The sequence below is a fragment of the Canis aureus genome, chromosome 8 (genome assembly GCF_053574225.1).
Source record: "Canis aureus isolate CA01 chromosome 8, VMU_Caureus_v.1.0, whole genome shotgun sequence".
Lineage (NCBI taxonomy): Eukaryota > Metazoa > Chordata > Mammalia > Carnivora > Canidae > Canis > Canis aureus.
Genome location: NC_135618.1, coordinates 53,925,235 through 53,949,514, shown reverse-complemented (window position 1 = coordinate 53,949,514; position 24,280 = coordinate 53,925,235). Strand labels below are relative to the sequence as shown.

The 24,280-nt window shown below is 36.9% G+C and overlaps 1 protein-coding gene across 1 annotated transcript in view; it reads right to left on the bottom strand.

The window, feature by feature from the left end:
• Positions 1 to 24,280, bottom strand: part of LOC144319219 (phospholipid-transporting ATPase ABCA3-like) — a 134,911-nt gene that overhangs the window by 23,131 nt on the left and 87,500 nt on the right. Inside the window, exons 19-23 of the mRNA XM_077907074.1 lie at positions 19,333 to 19,582; positions 18,751 to 18,955; positions 12,244 to 12,466; positions 9,799 to 9,969; positions 3,973 to 4,151 (exon numbers count right to left, since the gene is read on the bottom strand). Coding sequence (XP_077763200.1) covers positions 3,973 to 4,151; positions 9,799 to 9,969; positions 12,244 to 12,466; positions 18,751 to 18,955; positions 19,333 to 19,582 — 1,028 coding nt within the window. The remainder of the gene's footprint in view (positions 1 to 3,972; positions 4,152 to 9,798; positions 9,970 to 12,243; positions 12,467 to 18,750; positions 18,956 to 19,332; positions 19,583 to 24,280) is intronic.

The following is a 24,280-nucleotide window of genomic DNA, read 5'->3' as shown; positions in this document are numbered from 1 at the left end:
CAATCTATGATGCTTACTGTAATTCCTATCAAATAACAACAAATTTTTTCACAGAACTAGAATAATCCAAATATTTGTACAGTACCACAAAGACCCTGAGTAGTCAAAACAATCTTCAAAATAAAACAAAACTGGATATCACAGTTACAGACTTCATGTTACATTACAAAGCTTGACTAATTAAAACGATATGGTACTGGCACAAAAACAGACACATAGATTGACAGAACAAAATAGAAAACCCCAAAATAAACCCACAGTTACATGGTCAATGAATCTTCAACAAAGGAGGAAACAGGATGCTGGTGATAAATGGGCCATGGAGGAAGTGTCAACAAATATGAAAAAGCAAATCCATCCATAACTATACAGACAGTCCATCTGAACTAGTCAGCCAATGGAACATTATTCAACCATAAAAAATGGAATCTTGCCATTTGCAACAATATGGATGGAGCTAGAGAGAATAATGCTAAGTATACTAAGTCAGAGAAAGATAAATACCATATGATTTCACTTATATGTGGAATTTGAGAAACAAAACAAAAAAAGAGAAAAAGACAAACCAAGAAACTTTCTCTTAACTATAGAGAAAAAACTGGTGCTTACCAGAAAGGAGGTGGGTGGGGGGAATGAGAAAAATAAGTGAAGGCAATTAAGAGTAAACTTATCATGATGAGCACTGAGTGAGGCATGGAATATTTGAGTCACTATATTGTATACCTGAAACTAATATAACACTGTATTTAACTATACTGGGATTAAAATTAAAAACAATAAAAATAAATATGTACAAACATATGTACAGGAAAATGCAGTAAAATGAATTGCTAGATATTCATCACTTTATTAAACAGCAATAAAATGAACAAGTACTTGGAAAAAAAAGAATAAAATTATGGGAGATGACACTGCCATTCCCTGACCTAGCCTAAGTAAACAATTGTATCTTGATTTATGTTGGATGCTAATGCAGTTTGGAGTGGAGAAGTTAAGGAGAAAGTTGTGCTGCTTTAAGACTGAGTATAAGAAGTCTGCTTCAATTCTGCCTTCCAAATCTCATGTGGACTTCTTTCCTTACCAACTCTAAACTGGGATAATACAGGGAAGGGGATTCCAGCAAATAAGGTTCTGGCTTAGCCAAATTGGCATCATGCCTTGGTAGATCACAGTCAAACTGATGGAAACCAAAGATAATGATAAACTTTTAAAAACAGCCAAAAACAAAACAAAACAAAAAAGCAATGCAATACACACAAGAGAAAACAATTTGAGTGATTGGTGTCTTTTCATTTGAATTAAAAGAAGCCAGAAGATAACCAAACGACATGGTAGAGTGCCAAGAAAAAACCCAACTATCAACCTAGGCTTCTAAAGAAAGCAAAGTACACTCCAAGAATGAAGATAAATAAAGATATTTTCAGATAAAAGAAGACTAACATAGTCCTTCTCTAACTAAAATAAATTGTTAAATAAGTTTTCAGTGTAAAGGAAAATCATAACAGAGGGAAACTCATATGTTCAGGAAAGAATGAATAGCAACAGAGATGCTAAATACTAGGTAAGTATAAAATCATTTTCCCTATTGGTTACTTTGAAATGCATAATGTACTAAAGCAAAATATAGTACTATTTTTCATGGTTAATAACATAATGACATATAGAGATGTAAGACATACACCAACTATAGCATTAAAAACAGTGAGGGATAGAAATGGACATTTATGCTTTCACAATTACTACATTTCACAATATGAAATAGACTATGAAAAATTAACTATATATTTTGTAAACCCTGCATCAACCACTAAAGATAAATATAGAAGTAAAGCTAGAGTAAATTGAAAAATTAAAATAGAGTTCCAGAGGTGCCTGGGTGGCTCAACTCATAGGCTTCTGCCTTGGGCTCAGGTCAAGATTCCAGGGTCCTGGGATCAAGACCCAGTCAGGCTCCTGCTCAGCAGGGAGTCTGCTTCTCCCTCTGCTTTTCCCGCTCATTCATCTTGCTTTTTTTCTCTCTCTCTTCCTCTCAAATAAATGAATAAAATCTTTTAAAAAATGAAATAGAATTCCAAATATATTCAATTAATCCAAATTAAGGCAGAAATGGGAAAGCAGTGAGACAAAAACCTGAAGGGGCAAACAGAAGACAAATAATATATGTGGTCGATAGAAATACAAATTTATTAATGAAGGACTAACTGCTCAAATTGAAAAGTCAGAGATTATTAGAATAGACAAAAAGTTAGGACCCAATCACATGCTGTTTACAGCAAGCCACTTTAAATGTAAAGACAGAATTTTGAAAATAAATGTATGTGAAATGACATACCATGAAATAGTACATATAAGAGTGAAGGTGCCACATTAATTTCACAGGAAATAGACTTTAAGACAAAGAATATTAGCAGAGATATATGTCATTACCAGCAATACTCTGATTCAATTAATCAGAAAGACATGTAATAATATTTATTAGCTTAGTGATATTCAAAATGTATTTTTAAAATATGACAGAATTAAAGGGAGAAATAAACCTACAACCAGGATTGGAGATTTTACACTCTTTTCTCAGCAATTGAAAGATAAATCTAACAAAAATATCAGTTAGAAACTAGGTAATATAAACAATCCAATCAACCATCATAACCTAATTGATATTTATAGAAAATTACAACTAACATGCAAAATACACATTTATTTCACATAAACACATCACCAAGATTGATCATATGCTGAGCCATATAGCAATTATCAATTAATTTAAAAGGATTTACTATAGAGTATGTTTTTTTATCACAAAGGAATTAAACTAGAAATCAATAACTATTAATATATCTAGAAACTTGCCAAATATTTTGAAATTTATTTATGGACTTTTAAGTAATCCATACATCAAAAAAAGAAATCATATAGGAAATTTTAAAAATTCTTAAACATTTGAATAATAGTGAAAATATAAGACATCAAATTTTTTTCAGGGTACAGCTAGAGAACTATTCACAGGGAAGTATTTTGCTTTCAATGTTTATATTATTAAAGAAGAAAGACCTAAAACCTGTAGTTTCAGTCTTTCCATAAAGAAACTAGGAGGAAAGTAACCCAAAAGCAAGTAGCAGGAAGAACAAATTTTAAATAAAGACCAAAAATATCAGTGAAAGAGAGAACAGTCAACAAGAAATGAAATTAGTAAACACAAAATTTGGTTCCTTGAAATAATCAATAAAAACAAATGCAGTTTATTGAAGGTAAATTAAACTCGATAAATTTTATTTTAAAAAATATATCTCTGGGGCACCTGGGTGGCTCACTTAGTTGAGCAGCCAACAGTTTCAGCTCAGGTCATGATCTCAAGGTCCTGGGATTGAGCCAGGCCCATGTCAGGCTCCATGCTCTGCACTCAGCAGGGAGTGTGCTTCACTCTTCCTCTGCTCCCTCCCCACCTCATTCTTTCTCTTTCTAAAATAAATAAATAAATCTTTTAAAATCATATATATATATATGATATTTCTGTGAACCCTAGATTTTTCTTCTACCAGTACCTAAGATAGTCATATATAGATAAATGCTTTTCAGGCTTAATGTTCCATTTGCTTGGAGTTTTTTATTTTTACTTTTTTGAGATTTTATTTAGTTATTTACTTGAGAGAGAGTGTGAGTGAAAGCGAGCAAGTGAGGGGAGGAGCAAGAGCCACCCAGGTACCACCCTTTACCCTTCCCACCTTCTTAAAAAGATTTTGTTTGGAATTATCCTTTTTTTTTTTTGCATCTAGTATTAGAATTTTTATTGATAAGTCATGACATTTTTATTTCTGATTTACACTTTGTCTAAATTATAAAATAATCATAAATAGCAATGATAATAGAAACTAGAATACAAACAGGTTTTTTTTTTAGAAGTAGATGTGCATTAGGTTCTCAGAATGAGTATAATTGATAATAAAATCTTAAGGCTCATGCTTAATTACTCACCTTCTTGAATGTCTTATAGATACCAAAGTAAACATATTGATTGAAAAATGTTCTTAGCTTCCACAAGGTAGTGTCCAAAAAGAAAAGGAAGAGAAGGTAAATAAAGCCTATGATACTCATTATAATCAGGTACTTTCCAATCATTTTCTCTTCCAAAGAATAAACATTCTTTGCAATATCTGAGAATGGCAGAGTGAGAGAAAGAGAAGGAGATTAAGAGAGAGAGAAAGAGAGAGATCTTAATACAGAACACTGACACCATGAACAAGGCCTAAGAAAGCAATAAATAAGAAATAAAGGGGGGAATGAAGTATTAGGCTAAATTGAGAAAAGTAAACTATTTGAAGTGTGAAAAGTGATTATCCTACTACACAAATATCATTTCAACAATGAATTTTGAAGGCTAATTTCATGATTATAATATATAGTAATCAAGTAAGCATATTAATATTAATATATTTATTGATATGGCTATTAACTATTGCATGTTATGAAAAATCTGCCCCAAATCCTTTTAGAAGTGTGAAATCTTAAATTTATAATTAGAAGAAAATATTAAAGTGCAAATACTCTTGCAAAAGATAACACTTTGCTTTTAAAAGGTAAAAATGACCATTAGTGATACTTCTTGAACTTTCTTCAGAAGTTGAGTGAAAAAGTATAGAATTTTGTTATAAGATAATTATATACTTTTCTTCCTTTTAAAAATTTATCTTTTGCATGGTTTTAAATTTACAGAAAAATTACAGACACTATAGAGAATTCCAAATATTCTGCATGTGCTCCTTAATTATTAACAGCATACATTGGTATGGCACATGTTATAATAATGAATACATATTATCTTTTTAAAAAATATTTTATTTATTTATTCATGAGAGACAGAGAGAGAGAGAGAGAGAGAGAGAGATAAGCAGAGGGAGAAGCAGGCTCTCTGTGGGGAGGTGGGTAGGGTGGGGTGAGGAGCCTGATGAGGGACTTAATCCCAGGACCCCGAGATCATGACCTGAGCCAAAAGCAGATGCTTAACCACTGAGCCACCCAGGTGCCCCAATAAATATTATCATTAACAAATATCAAATATTACCATTAATTAAAGTCCCTGATTTATTCAGGTTTCCTTTTTAAAAATGTAATGTTCTTTTTTGTTTGTTCTGTGAACCAGTCTAGAATCCTATATTATATGTTGTGGTTGCATTTCCTGAAGTACCTCTTAACTGTGACAGTTTCTCAGATTTTCCTTATCTTTTATAACATTGACAGTTTTGAGGAGTACTGGTCAGGTATTTTGTAGGACTTCGCTCAACTGGGATATGTCTCATGCTTTCCTCTTTTTTCTTCTTTATGATTAGACTGGGATTATGGGTTTTGAGAAGATCACAGAGATAAAGTAAGATTTTTATTTCAAAAACAACAACAACAACAAAAGGTACACACTACCAGTGTGATTTATCACTGTTAATATTGACCTTGATCACTTGGTTGATTTCTAATTAAGTTAACTCTATGGTTTTTATTTTTAATTTTTTTAATTTTTAATTTTTTTATTTTTATTTTTTTACTCTATGGTTTTTAAAAGATTATTTTTTGTTTTTGCTATTTTTATTTTTGTTTTCTTGACATGCTAGCTTTGTATGAATGTTGGCTATCCCTGTGAATTTTCATGAACCATCAAAACAATAATTTTATGCAGTGGTGATGATGAGTTTGGGTTGATTACTTGGTTGCTTAGCTTATGAAAGGATTTCTATTGGCAGAGTGAAACAATTCCTTTAATAAATGTCCTTCTGCTGCTGGTGGTAGTGATGTGGTAGTAATGTGGGTACAGTTTTCTGATTCCCTGATAACTTTTTGTTTTATAGTACCATTCATTATTGCTATATTTTCCTTCTTTTTACATATCATTAACCTTCCAAGGGATAATTCTGTCTTCTAAGTTGTTCTTCTCAGAAGTGGTGCCTTCCCAAGATGAGAATTTTACAAAAGTGATGAGAGATCAGATGCAAGAATTCAGAGAATCTAACCAAGGAAAATACAAACTTTCCAAACACCACTGAAATCCATCCTAATAATGAAAAGAAGACAGGATAACAATAAATGATTTAAGAACCCATCTTATGATGTTAGAAAATTAGTTGTTCAAAATGGAAAATGTGGAAGAAAAATTTTAAAACCCGAGAGATTAATAATTTAAGAAACAAACGTGATATGAAGAATCAATAAACGTGAAAGCTTGTTTTTTGAAAAGACTAATATGATTGATAAGCCTTTGGTAAGATTTATCAAGAAAAAAATATAAGTGGAAAAAATTCAGAATATTATAAATGAAAATGCTAAGTTCGATAGAATTCATAGATTTTAAAAATACCAGAAGATATCATAAACGAATTTATGCCAATGATTTTGAAAATTTAGGTAGAATGAAATGATTCTACAAAACTCTATCAGTTCCTCTCCCCAAATTATTAAAGAGGACACCCAAATAGTTTTATCTTTATTAAGGAAACATGATCAATAATCTCCATGAACATTCAGTTTATTATTTAATTTTTTATGCAAAATAAGCTTATGTAATTTGACAGAATATGTAATTCAGTAAAACAAAGAAGAAAAATCATTTGCCCATCTGAACAGGAGCGTAAGTAAAACTGAACAGTTATTTATGATTAAAAAAAAAAGTTTACTAAACACAGGATGGTGGCAGAGAAACTCCCTTAATCCAGGAAACTAAGATCCCTTTGAATCTCAGTTCTGGCTCATAAAAGCTGTGTGAAATAGGGCACATAGTTTCAGTGAAGATGTTTTCTCTGAAGCTGGAATGAAACTAGATGTCTGCTATCACCACTTTGATTAAATCCAAACTATTTGTCCTGACAAAGCAGTATGTAGTGTCCTTATTGGCAGCCTGCTTAAAATGTACCTATTGAAAATAAGAAATCATCTACTCACAAATTATTAAAGTTAATAAAATAAATAATTTAGCAAGTTCAGTATACAAAACGATCTCTTTCAACTTTCTTTGTATCAGCAAGAAACAAAAAAATGACACTTCAAAAAGTGATACTATTTATAATAGCATCAAAAAATATGTAGGAATAAAGTTAGTAACATATCTGTAATACTTGTAAACCAATAACTACCAATTAGTATTAAATAAAAATGAAGAAGTCCTAAGTAAATAGATGGATGGCTAGAACTCAATAAGCAAAGGCATATACCAAGCCACAGAGTGTAAAAACAAAATTGTAAAGATATTAAATCTTTCAAAAAAATTTTTACAGAATTAAAGCAATGTCAGTAAAATTCCTACTAGATTTGTTTTGTGTGTGTGTGTGTTAAAGAAAAGGTAATCCCTAAATATATACAGAATTGTAAAATAAATGTCAAGACATAGCCAAGTTCCAATTTCAAAACTTACCACCAAAGCTAAAGTAATCAAGATGGGGGTGGTACTGAAACAAGGACATACAGATCAATTAAATACAAGTGAGAGTTCAGAAATAAACCCATACTTCTGAGGTTAACCTGTTTCAACAAGAGTGCTAAGTTAATTAAGTGGGGAAATGGAGTAGTCTGGAGTAGTCTTTTGAACAAATGGTGCTGGAATAACTGGATATCCATACACAAAAGAATCAAACTAGGATCCCTGGGTGGCGCAGCGGTTTGGCGCCTGCCTTTGGCCCAGGGCGCGATTCTGGAGACCCGGGATCGAATCCCACATCGGGCTCCCGGTGCATGGAGCCTGCTTCTCCCTCTGCCTGTGTCTCTGCCTCTCTCTCTCTCTCTCTCTCTCTCTGACTATCATAAATAAATAAATAAAATTAAAAAAAAAAAAAGAATCAAACTAGAACCCCGTCTCACACCATATACAGAAATCAACTTACAAGAGAATCAACAATCTAAATATAAAGGCTATGACAATAAATCTCTAGGGGGAAACATTGGGTAAATCTCTTTGACCTCTGATTAAGCAATGATTTTTCTTTGACACCTAAGCTGTACAAACAACCAAAGAAACAATGGGTAAGCTGGACTTCATCAAAATGAAACACTACTGTGTATCAAAGGACACAAGTAAGAAAGTGAGAATACAGCCCTGGGAGAAAATATTTACAAGCCATATATCAAAGAAGGGTCTGTTTTCCAGAACACATAAAGACAAATAACCCAATTTCAAATGGGCAAAGTACTTGAATAGACATTTCTATGAAGAAGGTATACAAATGAACAATGGGTACATGAAAAGATGCTCAACATCACTGGTAACAGTAGAGAAATGCAAATTGAAACAACAATGTGATATAACTTCATACTTACTAGAAAGGCTATATACTTTTAAAAAATGGAAAATAACAATTGTTGGAGAAGATATGGAGGAACTGGAACCCTTCTACATTGCTGTGCAAAATAGTCCTTGCTTCTATGGAGACTTGATAATACCTGATTTCCATGTCACTAGATTTTACCAGAAATATTTCTCTTCCATTTTTTTCCACCTCACCTCATCTCCTAAAGTTTATTGTCATACAGTTTATAGTTCTGAACACTGAGCTTCCCTTTGAGGCCATTGACTACTCTTCTAGGTAATATCTGGCTTACTAAGTATTCCTTCTCACTCTGCCCACTCTCACCAAGATAAGATATTTTCAAAATTAGCTAATAAATGATACAATACCACCATGGGGATTTCTAAAGTTAAAATGAATGTTTACCCTTTCAACAAACTTCAGTACTGTTTGTCTTTCTCTTTACTTCTTTTCTGGCTCTTTTTTCTGTTGTACAGCACTTTATCATTCAAATCACTACATTTATTTATTTATTTATTTATTTATTTAGCAGTTGAGTTCCTCTATATGCAGATACTGTATTAGATACTGGAGAATGGATGTCATCCATTCCTTCAAATAAATTTTGGGTGGATGAGTATGAGTGATTACCAGTAGTGGAGGTGGTGGGAGGTAACAAAAGTAAATGTAATACAAATACTTCCCCTGGAGGTTCTTTTCCAAAGATGAAATGCATTTTGCAATGAGGGAACACAAGCTGTGAATCCCAGTTCTACACCATAAACGTTTGGTGTAAGTCATCTTCCTCGACAGGAGTATAAAAACTGAGAACTTGAGGTTATGAAGATTTCAAATAATGTAATTACATACTATGTGGTTGATTGTTAGTAGCTCTTATATCTGACAGCTACTCTAAACTTACCTTAGCTTTGCTTTTGAGGTTTTATTATATTTACAAAGTTTTTCTCCCAGTCTTACAAAATGATTTATGTACTGAACATGTGTCTTGACTCTCTCCTTTGGAATAAGGGCTGACTTCCCACATACCTCATGTGCTAATCCCAGGACTAATTTCTTAAGCTTAGGAACCCCATGGATACTATTAAAATGAACAAAGGGAAGCCTCACTAAAGTGGAGTCAGGAGGACAGCAGGGGTAACTCTCACACCCTACCACTCTGTCAGTGACAAGAAGTATCAATCATAGATCCAAAAGAAGAATCCTCAAAGGCAAGAATCAAAAATTACAGACCCCAACAACAGTAACAAAAATGTACATTGTGTCTCCTATAAGAAATTGATGACCCCTGCATCTTGGCCAATGAGAAACAGTCATCACCCTGAACTCTTGTTTCTCTCTGATGGACTTGTTTAAACAATTCCTCTTAAATAATGTTCCTCTCTAAAATAATGTTTGTGAGACTTGCCTATGGTTTGCTGTCACTTGCTTGTTCTGTATTGCAGTTCTCTGCCATTCCCCAATTTACCCATTTTTTGCTGGAAAAATTAGCAGTTTTATGTTTAAGGTTAATAATACTTACTTTCTGTACTACAATTTAGGTAGACAGGAGGTTTATTTCCAGAGCACCATTTCTTAATCTGGTAGAAAGTAAAATAGTCATTGATACACTTCGCAAGGTTGTAATTGGGAAAGAACAGTAATGAATTAAGTATGAAGTCTCTGGTGGCTCTGGAGATCCTATGTTGAACTTCTAAAAAAGATGATAAGATTAGATTTTATTATAGGAAATGAACTACCCTGAAAAGAATAAATCCCCCAAGGATGATCCAACAAAGCTCAGGAATTAAAAAACAGATGATTATATTCAAGAACACTAATTATTTCCCAATAAGTTTGTTAACTGACATCCAGTGACATACTTTGTGTTGATAATTGTGGAGTTCTGAAAAGTCTCTTTGGTGAAGTGGGTGTGCATGTGATAAGACTTCCTGGCACCTGATAAGGAGAGGAAACTACCACTATTTTTTTTTTTTTTTTTTACATTTCTAATCCCAATTGATCAAGTAAGGAAATAAAGAGAAATTGGAGATATAGCCTAGAATTCAACAGTAAGAACAGATAGGGAAATTATGACATCTTTGAGAGGAGAAAAATCTTAAAGGGAAACAGCTGATAGATAACTACTATAGAGATAGTTAAAGCTCCAGAATGTATTTACTATGAACAGTTATTAGAGACTAAGTTCCTGGAGATATGCTTAATTTATGAATTGATATTATGGAATTTTTATCATGAATTCAGTTTTTTAGAAAGAAGATAAAAGGCTAGCTTAAACAGAAACTTCATGGAAGATACTGTGGGCAAAAAGATAGCCAAGAAACGAAACTTCAAGTGTCCAAGTCATGGTGATTCTATTCATTGTAGATTTTAAATTGATAAAGACACAAATTGTTGATCCAAGTTAAAAAATTCAGGATATTGGCTAATTGAACAGATGCCAAGTTCCTTGCAACTTATTAACTGGAAAATTAAGGTCAACAGATGCTGTCAATAACCTTAAGTCAAAGCTACCTTTGATGCTTGCTTACCTTCAAGAACACTTGCTTTCATTTAATTGTTGGCCTCTGCCAATTCCATAATTTCCTTTCAGTTCATTATTTTTGGCACAGTATCACTCGTAATGTTTGTTCTCCTCAAAAGTGAAAGTCTCTTTTGACTTCCTAATTGCCAAATCTACTGGCTTCCTTTTTGTTCTCATCCTACTCCACATTACTCTTTGCAACATAATCCTCCCAAAAAAGTCTTTCAAAAACTTTCTAAAACAGTAATTTATTCCTATTCTTACTCTTAAACAACTATTACTCTCTAGTCCCCTAAATGATCATTTCATTTTAGATTAGGGCTCACAGACTCAAATGAGTCTCCCTCACAACACAAAGTATTCTTTGAACAAGTGTACAAAAATATACAAACATTTGCTTTCCATACTTTGGGTATTCCTTTGAGAGAATGAGTGCTAAGGTATATCTGTTAACAAGTTTTTTCATCTGCTATGCAGAAGCTTAACTCTTAAACATGTGAAATATTCATTCTCCAAGGAAGTTACAGGCTATTCTTTTGTGGCCAGTGAAGGGCTAAGGGAACAAGGCAGGAGCTAGTGTTTATGATGCAACAGAAAGGGAGGATGTGGGAGAGTATTCAGGCCAGCTGAAATGCACATTGGAGGGTGAATTAACAACTGCATTTACAATGGCCATTTTAGTAACTATCTCTCCAAATCTCAAATTCAGAGAAGGAAAATGAGGAAATACACATTCAAGAATACTGTAGAAAACAGTCCTGGAAGGGAGGGAAGCTGGCTTAGATAATTATATGGACATCAGATGCATATAGAGATTTTCTTCCTGGAAAATCTTGTTAGGTTGCTCACAATCTTGTGACTTTTCATTTAATTAGGGAAAAAAAGCCACATTGCAAAGCCTTCCTTGAACAAAACTGTCAGCCTCTCCCAAGGACTCAAGGTTCCTCTCCATTCTTCCTTCTCTTCATCTCACTACAAACCGCCATAACATCAAGGGAAAACACTTTTAAATAATGGCTTCATATAGTTGAGATAGAATTTATTCTAACTTTCTGAGGACTGCTCTTCTAAAATGAAAGCTGCTTTTTTGTGTTCTCTCTGTCTGACAAGTGAGTCTCAGGAAAAATGTTCCTAAAATTCCCCATATCTGTTGCAAAACAAATTATTTAAGTCATGCCATGGAGTTACTAGAGGTGGGGATAGAGTGGAGGAAACTTGTCAAAGGACTTGTAGGTCAGGTTCAGTCCCATCAGTTCAGCATGAAGATCCCAGCTCTAACAAGGCGCCCAGAATATCACAGGCACTCAAATGTTATGAACCTATGTCAAATACAGGATTTTCCCAAAACCTAAAACTTAATTGTCTATTAATATCCTTAGTTCACTCCTACTTATTTATTTACTGCTGCTTTCTGGGGAAAGAGAAATTTTGTAAAGTCCTTACCCTTACCAAATTGCAATGTGGCATCTATGAGGGTACTGAAAATGCCTGAAAGGTAGTTGAATAGGACAAGTTTGATGTAGGCAGAAGTACTTTTAGTAAACAGGAAGCTCAGCAGATACATGAGGGGAATGGCAGACCAGCCATACAGCATGAAGATCAGCATTGTGTCCAGAAAATGGTAATCTGTGATGTAAATATCCAATTGGCAGAATTTAAATGCTCCCTGAAACACAGAGAGCATAGAGATAAAGGCAAGTAAAAAATAATACAAGCCAGAATGTTTAGAGAAGGAGATAGCAAGTCCTATCACTATTTAGCATGGATATATTCATTAATTGAATCAATTAGCCTCTAAAAAAAGCTCCAGCTTAGGAGCATAAAGGTAGGATACTCCTACCTCTACTTCACCAAAGGACAGTCCAATGAGCAAACCACCACAATTCCCTTAATTTTTTTCTACCTGGAATTGTTTTTAGCTTATTTATTTTTATTAAAATTAAAAAAATTAAGTTCAATTAGCCAACATATAGTACATATCATCTAACTGATGTACAAACTGATATCATCAGTTTCAGATATCATGTTCAATAATTTATCAGTTGTGTATAACACCCAGTGATAGAATATTTTTTTAAATTAACAGTCAGTATACTTTCCCTTAATAATCCTAATAACTCTCAGCTTTCCCAGAAAATAGGTTATTTCTGTAGAAAGCCTATTTCTCTAAAGATTTTTTCTTATCTCTGGTTATACCTTATCTATCATACCTTTGAACTGGGTCCCCTACTCACATCACATTGACCCAAGGAACTCTGGGGCTTCCTTCTTATATTTTTCTAATTGAAATTTAAAAACAGACACTGAAGCATAAACTTAAAGGGACTTAAATTAAATGAATGATGATGGTGGAGATAAATCTGTAGTTGTTAAAGCAAATTTCTAGAAATCAGTATCTCATTAGTAAATGCAGTTTCTCTACAAATGTCAGGGTTGTCTCTTTGGGCAGTTACATAATTATATAGCAGGACAACCAAGAAGCAAATAACACAGTTAAGCTAAGAATTTTTATGCAATTGTGATGTCCTTGGTTGTGATAGCAGTAGCAAAAGAAGACTGGTAGATCTTAGTTGAATTCAATACCTATAGTTGGTTTGTTTTTGAATAAGCATACTGTAAACCTAAACTGAATAAATAGAGTGAAGTACCCAAATACAAGTCATATGATCTAACAATCCCTGTGTTTGAATGCTTAAAATCCTTGAAAGCCACAGATCAAAACTTATTTCAAAGAAAAGTCAAATTCCTACTTGGATAAATGATATATTCTGTTCTTGGACAAGAAGACTGTGAATATGCAGCTTCTATGAAAATTGATCTATAAATAAACATGCAAACAAAGTTTCAAGTAAATATTTTTTTAAAGAATATTACACCCTTTTTGAACTCGGCCACAGTAACCTCTTGCAAGATACATCCACGAAGGCAAAAGAAACAAAAGCAAAAATGAACTATTGGGACTTCATCAAGATAAGAAGCTTTTGCACAGCAAAGAATACAGTCAACAAAACTAAAAGACAACCTACAGAATGGGAGAAGATATTTGCAAATGACGTATCAGATAAAGGGCTAGTTTCCAAGATCTATAAAGAACTTATTAAACTCAACACCAAAGAAACAAACAATCCAATCATGAAATGGGCAAAAGACATGAAGAGAAATTTCACAGAGGAAGACATAGACATGGCCAACATGCATATGAGAAAATGCTCTGCATCACTTGCCATCAGGGAAGTACAAATCAAAACCACAATGAGATATCACCTCACACCGGTGAGAATGGGGCAAATTAACAAGGCAGGAAACAACAAATGTTGGAGGGGATGCGGAGAAAAGGGAACCCTCTTACACTGTTGGTGGGAATGTGAACTGGTGCAGCCACTCTGGAAAACTGTGTGGAGGTTCCTCAAAGAGTTAAAAATAGACCTGCCCTACGACCCAGCAATTGCACTATTGGGGATTTACCCCAAAGATACAGATGCAGTGAAACGCCGGGACACCTGCACCCCTATGTTTATAGCAGCAATGGCCACGATAGCCAAACTGTGGAAGGAGCCTCGGTGTCCAACGAAAGATGAATGGATAAAGAAGATGTGGTTTATGTATACAATGGAATATTACTCAGCTATTAGAAATGACAAATACCCACCATTTGCTTCAACGTGGATGGAACTGGAGGGTATTATGCTGAGTGAAGTAAGTCAGTCGGAGAAGGACAAACATTATATGTTCTCATTCATTTGGAGAATATAAACAATAGTGAAAGGGAATATAAGGGAAGGGAGAAGAAATGTGTGGGAAATATCAGAAAGGGAGACAGAACGTAAAGACTGCTAACTCTGGGAAACGAACTAGGGGTGGTAGAAGGGGAGGAGGGCGGGGGGTGGGAGTGAATGGGTGACGGGCACTGGGGGTTATTCTGTATGTTAGTAAACTGAACACCAATAAAAAATAAAAAAAAAGAATATTTTTATTTGTTTATTTGAGAGAGAGAGAGAGAGAGAGAGAGAGAATGAGTAGAGGGAGAGGGACAAGCAGACTTCCTGCTGAGCAGGGAGTCTGGTGTGGGGCTTGACCCCAGGACTCTGGGATCATGAGATCATGACCTGAGCCAAAGGCAGATGCCCAACCAACTGAGCCACTGAGGTGCCCCTATATTTGTTATTAATTTTTTTATAATATGGTGCTGTAACATTGGGTGCATAAATATTTGCAAGTGTTAGATCTTCTTGTTGGATTGTCCCCTTTACTATGATAGAGACCTTCTTCATCTCATTACAGTCTTTGGTTTAGTGTCTAGTTTTTCAGATATAAGTATTGCTACTCCAGCTTTCTTTTGACATCTATTTGCATGAAAAATGTTTCTAGATCCCTTCACTTTCAATATGTAGGTGTCTTTAGGTCTAAAACCAGTCTCTTGTAGGCAGCATATAGATAGCCCTTTTTAAAAAAAATTCATTCTGACACTCGGGGTCTTTTGATTGGAGCATTTAGTCCATTTACATTCAGAGTAATTGTTGATAGATATGTATTTTTTGCTATTTTATTATTTTCTGTTGTTTCTGGAGATTTTCTTTGGTCCTTTCTTTCCTTCACCATTTTTGGTCTTTTCTTTCCACTCAAAGCATCCTCTTTAATATTTCTGGCAGGGTGGTTTAGTGGGCACAAACTTCTTTAGTTTCTGCTTGTCTGGGAAACTTTTTATCTTTCCTTCTATTCTGAATGATAGCCTTACTGGATAGACTATTCTTGGTTGCAGATTTTCCCCATTAGTATGTTGAATATATCATGCTACTTCGTTATGGCTTGCCATGATTCTGTTGAAAGATTTGCTAGCTTTATGTGTTTTTCCTTGTATGTTAAGAACTTCTTTTGTCTTTCTGCTTTTAAGATTTTTCTTTATCACTCTATTTTGCAAATTTAATTACAATATATCTTGGTATTGGAATGCTTTTGCTGATTTTGATGGGAGTTCTCTGTGCTTCCTGGATTTGGATGTCTGTTTCCTTCCCCAGATTAGGGAAATTTTCAGCTATTATTTTGTCACATAAATTTTCTACCCCCGTTTCTTTCTCTTCTTCTTCTGGGACTCCTATAATACAAACGTTATAATGTTTGATGGAGTCACTGAGTTCCCTAAGTCTATTTTCATGTTCCATAATTCTTTCTTTCTTTTTGTTCATTTAATATTCTGTATTACTAATTCATTTCTCTGCTTCTTCTAGCCTACTGTTCATTACATCAAGCCTGTTTCCAATCCCAGTTACTGCATTCTTCATTTCTGTTGGATTCTTTTTTAATACTTCTATTTGGTAAGGGTCTCCTTTTTTTAAATATTTTATTTATTCACAAGAGACACAGAGCGAGAGAGAGAGAGAGGCAGAGACACAGGCAGAGGGAGAAGCAGGCTCCATGCAGGGAGCCCGACGTGGGACTCGATCCCGGGTCTCCAGGATAACGACTTGGGCCGAAGGCAGGTGCTCAACCACTGAGCCATCCGGGCGTCCCTGGTAAGGGTCTCCTTGATGTCTTCCATTCTTTTACAAGCCCAGAAAATATCCTTATGATTTTTGCTTTAAATTCTCCATCAGGCATGTTACTTACATCTGTTTCACTTCAATTTCTTGCTGTGGTCTCATCCTGTTTCATTTGGGATGAATTCCTCCATCTTGGCATTTTGTCTAAATCATTACCTTCTTCTTTGTGTTAGAAAAGCCTGTTGTGGGCAGCCCTGGTGGCGCAGCAGTTTGGCGCAGCTTGCAGCCTGGGGTGTGATCCTGGAGACCTGGGATCGAGTCCCACATCGGGCTCCCTGCATGGAACCTGCTTCTCCCTCTGTCTGTGTCTCTGCCTTTCTCTCTGTGTCTATGAATAAATAAATAAAATCTTTAAAAAAAAAAGAAAAGCCTGTTGTTTCCTGCTCCTGAGAGTAAATGGCTTTATGAAGAAGAGATCATGTAGTGCCCAGAGCCTGGTGTTCAACGTCTCTGGTGTGAGCTGTGTGTGCCCTGCTGTTGTGTTTTGTGTGCACCATCCTTCAGGCCAGTTGTCTGCAGAAGCTCTCCTTGTCTGCAGTGGGTAATGTTTGGTTCTTGGTCAGAATGTGATGAGTTTTAAGTAGGTGTGCTTTAGTCTGCTTATAAATGAGACCTGATACCAGTTCCACTAGAACTGAAACCCAGCAGAACTCTTTGATTGGGAGTTGTGGTATGGTCAGAGGTTTCTGCTGTCATCTGGGGAAGGTGCTCACTGTACTAAGACTGAGGCATGCTTGACTGAGAAGGGCAGTCCCACCAGAGCGCAGGGGCGTGGGACTTGTTGTAAGCAAGTTAGGCAGCCTGTGGGGGCACCTCTGCCCTGCTTCCTGAAGGTGGCTGTGTGTATATGATGAGGGGCAGGGGAGTGAAATAGTGACAGCCAGCTCCTTTGTCTCCAGGAGAGGTGTCTCTGTGAATCCTGCCTCTCAGGAACTACTCAAGAAGAGCAAATGATCACCCCCCATGCTGTCTGCCTCTGGATTGTTTGCCTGCCTTCTTTCCATGAGCAGTGTAGTGTCTTCCAGGCTCTATCCCTGTCAAGTCTGCTGATCTTTAAAACTCTAGGCTTTAGAGATGTGATATGGGCAGAGGTTTGTGCTGGTCTGCTGGGGGAGAAACCCACCATGCTGGACTGAGGCAAGCTTGACTGAGAAGGAAGGGCAGTCCCACAAGAGCCCATTGGGTGGGACTTTGTGTCAGCAAGTTAGCCAGTGTGTGTCAGCCCTGCACTGCTTCCCACAGGTGGCTCAGTGTTTTTCCTAAGAGGTGGGGAGGGAAGTGATGCCAGCCACCTCCTTTGTCCCTGGAAAGGTATCTCCATGAAGGTTGCTTCTCAGGGAGGTGTTCAGGGAGGTGCTCCATGAAGAGCAAATACTGTCACCCTTGTGTGTCCCAAGAATTCTTCAGACTGCCATTTTCACCCATTCATGTGCTCCCACGTTTGCCTGCCTTCTCTCCAGGAGCAGGGCAGTGACTTCAGAGCTCTATCCTAGCCCAACCTGCAGACCTTTTAAAACTCCAGGCTGTAAGCCCGGATGGTTGCAAGAACTCACAAAAATAATCCACCCCTCCCCCTCTTGTTTTCCCAGCAATGGCACTGGAGAAATGTTCTTCTTGTGCATTCCTGTGTGCTGTACTCTCTCTCACTCTTCTTTGTGACTATAGCTCCCTCCCATCCACAGTACCAGTGACCTGCCCCTACACCATGTCTCCACACTTCCACCTTCTATGATGTAGCCTCTGCTCTCCCTTTAGTTGTGGAGTTTGTTCTATCAGTCTTCAGGTTGATTTTTTGAGTACTTCGAATTATTTGATAGTTATCTAGTTGTGTTCTTGGGAGCAGATGAGCTTAGCACCCTCCTCTCCCGCTGCCATCTTCTCTTAGAGTTGGTTTTTCTTTCTATTTTTTTTCTAATTTTTAAAATTTATTTATGATAGTCACAGAGAGAGAGAGAGAGAGAGAGAGAGAGAGGCAGAGACACAGGCAGAGGGAGAAGCAGGCTCCATGCACCAGGAGCCTGACGTGGGACTCAATCCCGGGTCTCCAGGATTGCGCCGTGGGCCAAAGGCAGGCGCTAAACCGCTGCGCCACCCAGGGATCCCCAGAGTTGGTTTTTCTAAGGTCTCTCTCTTTGGTTTGCAAATGGCCACCTTTTGCTGTGTCTTCAGATGACCTTTACTATGTGCATGAACACTTATGTCTTTTTGTATGTTCAAATATCCTCTTCTTAAAAAGGATAGCAGTCAGATTGGATTAGGGCCTACCCTAACTATTTCATTCTAACTTAGTCACCTCTTTGAAGGCCTTATCTCCAAATACAGTTATGATTTGAGTTACATAATTAGAAAATAGGAATTTTCCAAGGGATATGGAAGGAAAATGAGGTCTCAAGAAAGTGTATCTAACACTTACCAGTAGTAAGCAGCAGGTAATGAAGAAGATGATGAAATCCCACAGTAGAGCAGAAAGCCAGTACACAGGGATGTAAACCCCACTCAAAAATTGGATGTGCTTTGCCTTAGTGACTTGTTCAGTCACTGTCAGGAGACAAAAGCCACTGATCAGAAGAGTCATGCCAAAATGTAGATTTAAGGCCACCTGGAGTCCATCTGACAATCTACAGAAGAAGGAACAAAAGTAGATATATCAGGAAACCAATACAGCAGAAAACATAAATTTCTATCAATAACTTTTTAATCATGTAAATGTAATCATATAGGGTAGGAGAGATGCACTTAAATATCAAATTTAAGTGCATATTAAATTAGGGGCACCTGGGTGGCTCAGTCAGTTAAGCATCTGCCTTCAGCTCAGATCATGATCTCAGGAATCCTGGGATCTAGTCCTCTGTCCGGCTGCGTTCAGTAGGGAGTCTGCTTCTCCCTCTCACATGACCTTCCCTCTTGCTCCTGCTCTTGCTCACTCTCACTCTCTCAAATAAATAAATACATAATCTTTTAGAAATGTCAAATTTTAATAAAAAGAATAACATACGTTCCACTTTGTTTTTTAGGCTTAGAGTAAGGCTGAGGTTTATTGAAGATTGTTATGGAAGCATTAGAGCCAGCAACTGTCATGAAAAGAATGTTGTCTAATATTGCCAAGGCCAGAGATGGTGAATGATATGCTTGATTGTTGAAAAGAGCAGTAAGAATTATTTTATTTGTCTTCACCTCAATGGAAAATGCAACAATGCATAAGTGAATACAATCTTCATTTTCCATTAAGTATTTCAGTAGGTCACCTAAGATGAGGAAATAATGTTGGTCAGTTTATCCACAAAAGAGATCATCTACAAAGTTATGTTGGGGAAAGAAACAAATAATTTATTTGGTTCTCATCCCTTTCAATTTTCTTATAATGATTATTTCAAACATTTGTTATTCTCCTCATGCACTCTACACTATTATTAAATTCCAAGCTCTCTCATTTCATAGCCTATGATCTGGATTCCTACTTCACTGAGAAAACACAGGCAACTTGGTATAGATTTTCTTGACTTATCTTAGATTCATAAGTAACTTCCACTTACAGATTTTATTGCTTAAAGCAGAAAATTTTTCTCTGTGAAAATAAAAAAGCTGGATTAAAAAAAATCACCTCTTTGAAGGTATTATATACCTAAAAAAAGCAATCAACATTTGGGAGATAAACCCTTAGAAGGAATGGAAATGCACTGAATTGAGCCAAACATTCTATATCCTTTTTTCCTTTAAAGCATTTTAGATTTATAATTGATGGAATGCATTGGTAAATACTGAAGCCTTCAGTGGGGCTCCTAAAGGGCTATACCCTAAGAGTAAGAGTGAGTAAGATATAGATGAGTTCTTACAAAAATTTTAACCCAATATTAAATTACTTAAATCCTCATTTAGATTTATATCTTCCCTTAATCTCATTGCCTTTCAGGAGTTAAATCTCCTCTGGAGCAGATAATCTCAAGTAAAGTATATATAATTTTCATATACAATATTTGGCATTCAATTAAAAAATCACTAGATATACTAAAAAACAGAACCAAGAAAAAGCACAGATAATAGAAACAGATCCATATATAAACTAGATATTAGAGACAGAATATTTTCCAGAGAACTGGAGTCCATAGGAAGAATCAAATACTTATGTTAGAATTGATAAAGCACATAAATTACAATCAACATATAATTCATAAATCAATGTATAACTCATGGACACAAATGAGGAATAGACCAGAAACTGGAAGACAGGTTGATTAGAAAATACCCAGCTAAAAGCACAGTAAGAAAGAGAATGGGGAAAAAAGATAACATAAATTAGCAATATTAGAAATGATACAGGGGAAATCACTACAGATCCTGCAGCCATCAAAAGGGTAATAAAGGAATACTCCGAACAATTCTACAAACATAATTTGACAATTTAGATGAAATAGAACACTTCCTCAAAACACGCAAACCATCACAATTCTCCCGATATGTCATTTGAATAATTATAACTGTTAAGGAAATTAACCTCATAAGTTAAAAATTCCTCCCAAAAGAAATCTCCAGGTCTAGATGTTTCTCCAGAGAGCTTTATAATATATTTAAGGAAGAATCAACACTATACACAATATTTTTCAGAAAATACAGGAGGAGGGAATGTTTTTGAATTCATTTTTTCAAGTATTACTCTGATAGAAAAATGATAAAAGTACCAAGAAAAAGGAAAATTACAGACCAAGGTCTTTCACAAATATAACACCTCTTAACAAAGTATTAGCAAATAAAATTCAGCAATATATGAAAAGAATTACAACCATGGTCAAGTGGAGTGTCTTCCAGGGATTCAAGGCTGGTTTCCTATTTAAAACTCTACCAATGTTACTCAGCATGTTTTAGGCTGAAAAATCATTAATAATCATATCAATCTATGCAGAAAAAAACACATGACAAAACTTCTAATCATTCATGAGAAAACTGAATAAAAGGTATAGGTATAGTGATAGGGGTGGGGCAAGATGCTGGAGGAGTAGGGTCCCCAAGTCACCTCTCCCCACCAGTTTACCTAGATAACTTTAAAATCATCCTGAAAACCTACGAATTCGACCTGAGATTTAAAGAGAGAACAGCTGGGGGATCCCTGGGTGGCTCAGCGGTTTAGCGCCTGCCTTTGGCCCAGGGCACGATCCTAGAGTCCTGGGATCCAGTCCCACATCGGGCTCCTGCAGGGAGCCTGCTTCTCCCTCCTCCTGTGTCTCTGCCTCTCTCTCTATGTCTATCATAAATAAATAAATAAATCTTAAAGAGAGAGAGAGAGAGAACAGCTGGAACGCTACAGAGAGAAGAGTTTGCACTTCTAACAAGGTAGGAAGGCGGTAAAAAAAAAAAAATTTTTTTTAAATCAAGTGGAGAGGGCCACCGAGAGGAGCCGGGCTAAAGCTGGTGGCGAGAGCCTCCAGGACAGAAAGCCCAACCCTGGAGAAGCAGGAACTTTTAAAAATCTGCACCGGATTCTTCCCGGAAGCAAAGGTGCTCAGCAGGGAAACCGGCCAGAACCACAGAAGCACTGGAGCCTCCAGGTTCCCGGGGTCACTAACAGAGGAGGTGCGCCCTGGGGGAGAGCGTGGCACAGACTGTGGGCTGAGTGCAGTAAAGGGCTGGAGCGAGCCAGGCGGGGCCTCGGGAGAAGCTCAGGTGGCGGCTCCAGGCGGAGGGGGCTGCGCCCTGCTGCCTTCAGGAGCCGGATCCCCAGGAGCACGATTCCACCAGCACAGGCCTCGGATCCCAGGGCGCCGGGGGACACAGCCCAGGATCCTGTGCTCCCCCTGGGACAGGAGGGGAGGGCACAGAACAGCAAGGACTCTCCTGCTGCTAGGCGCCCCCAAGCTGTGCAGATCAGCGCCCCCCATCCCTAGGAGCATCCAGACCTGTGATGACTGGGAGACTGCGGTAGTTACTAAGGAAGCTGACTCCAGAGCTGGAAGGCTAGCCGCCGCCAGTGTGGTTGTTCCTCCTGGTGTCACCCTGGGCCTGGGATGGAGCAGGGGCCACCAGGGAACAGGGGCCTCAGAGGGTAAACAGCTCCCACTGAGCTGTGAACACACCTGAGAATCAGCACAGCAGGCCCCTCCCACAGAAGACCAGTTGGAAGGACAGGGGAAGAGCAAGTTCTTGGCTGAGCAGCGCTGGAAACCTCCAGGGGAAGTTGAGGGATTTACAGTACATAGAACCGGAGGACACCCACCTCTTGGTTTTTTTTCTTTTTCTTCCTTTTTTCCAGTACAACTCGTTTTTAGCCACTCTGCCCTGAGCAAAATGACTAGCAAGAAGAACTCACCACAAAAGAAAGAATCAGAAACTACTCTCTGCCACAGAGCTACAGAACTTGGATTACAATTCGATGTCAGAAAGCCAATTCAGAAGCACAATTATAAAGCTACTGGTGGCTCTGGAAAAAAGCATAAAGAATTCAAGATAATTCATGACTGCAGAATTTAGATCTAATCAGGCGGAAATTAAAAATCAATTAAATGAGAGGCAATCCAAACTGGAGGTCCTAACGAACGAGTGAGTGACATAGAAGACAAATTGATGGCAAGGAAGGAAGCTGAGGAAAAAAGAGAAAAACCATGAAAAGACCATGAGGATAGGTTAAGGTAAATAAATGACAGCCTCAGAAGGAAAAATCTATGTTTAATTGGAGTTCCAGAGGGTGCTGAAAGGGACAGAGGACCAGAAAGCATATTTGAACAAATCATAGCTGAGAACTTCCCTAATTTGGGGAGGGAAACAGGCATTCAGATCTAGGAGACAGAGAGATCCCCCCAAAATCAATAAAAACCATTCAACACCTCACATTTAATAGTGAAACTTGCAAATTCCAAAGATAAAGAGAAAATCCTTAAAGCAGCGAGAGATAAGTGATCCCTAGCTTATATGGGGAGAAATATTAGATTAACATCAGACCTCTCCACAGAGACCTGGCAGGCCAGAAAGGGCTGGCAGGATATGTTCAGGGTCCTATGAGAAGAACATGCAGCCAAGAATACTTTATCCAGCAAGGCTCTCATTCAGAATAGGAGAGATGAAGAGCTTCCAAGATAGGCAGAAACTGAAAGAATATGTGACCACCAAACCAGCTCTGCAAGAAATATTAAGGGGGACTCTGTAGAAGAAAGAGGATGCCCAAAGGAATAATCCACAAAAACAGGGACTGAATAGGTATTATGATGACACTAAATTCATATCTTTCAACAGTAACTCTGAACGTGAATGGGCTTAATGATCTCATCAAAAGACGCAGGGTTTCAGACTGGATAAAAAAGCAAGACCCATCTATTTGCTTTCTACAAGAGACATAAGGACACCTACAGCCTGAAAATGAAAGGTTGGAGAACCGTTTACCACTCAAATTGTCCTCAAAAAGAAAGGGGTAGGAATCCTCATATCAGATAAAGTTTATCCCAAAGACTGTAGTAAGAGATGAAGAGGGACATTATATCATACTATCCATCAAGAGGACCTAACAATCATGATATTTATGCCCCGAATGTGGGAGCTGCCAAGTATATCAATTAATAACCAAAATAAAGACATACTTAGATAATAATACACTAATAGTAGGAGACTTCAACACAGCACTTTCTGCAAATGACAGATATTCTAACCACAACATCTCCAAAGAAACAAGGGCCTTAAATGATACACTGGACCAGATGTACACTTTCACAGATATTTACAGAACTTTCCATCCAAACGCAACTGAATACACATTCTTCTCAAGTGCACATGGAACTTTCTCCAGAACAGATCACATACTAGGTCACAAATTAGATGTTAACCAGTACCAAAAGATTGGGATTGTCAAAAACCAAGTGGGTGGGGCGGAATGAAAATTCCTTCAATGGATGAATGGTTAAGTAAACTGTGTTACAACCCCATGATGGAATAGTCCATAGCAATGATGGAATGAATAATGGATA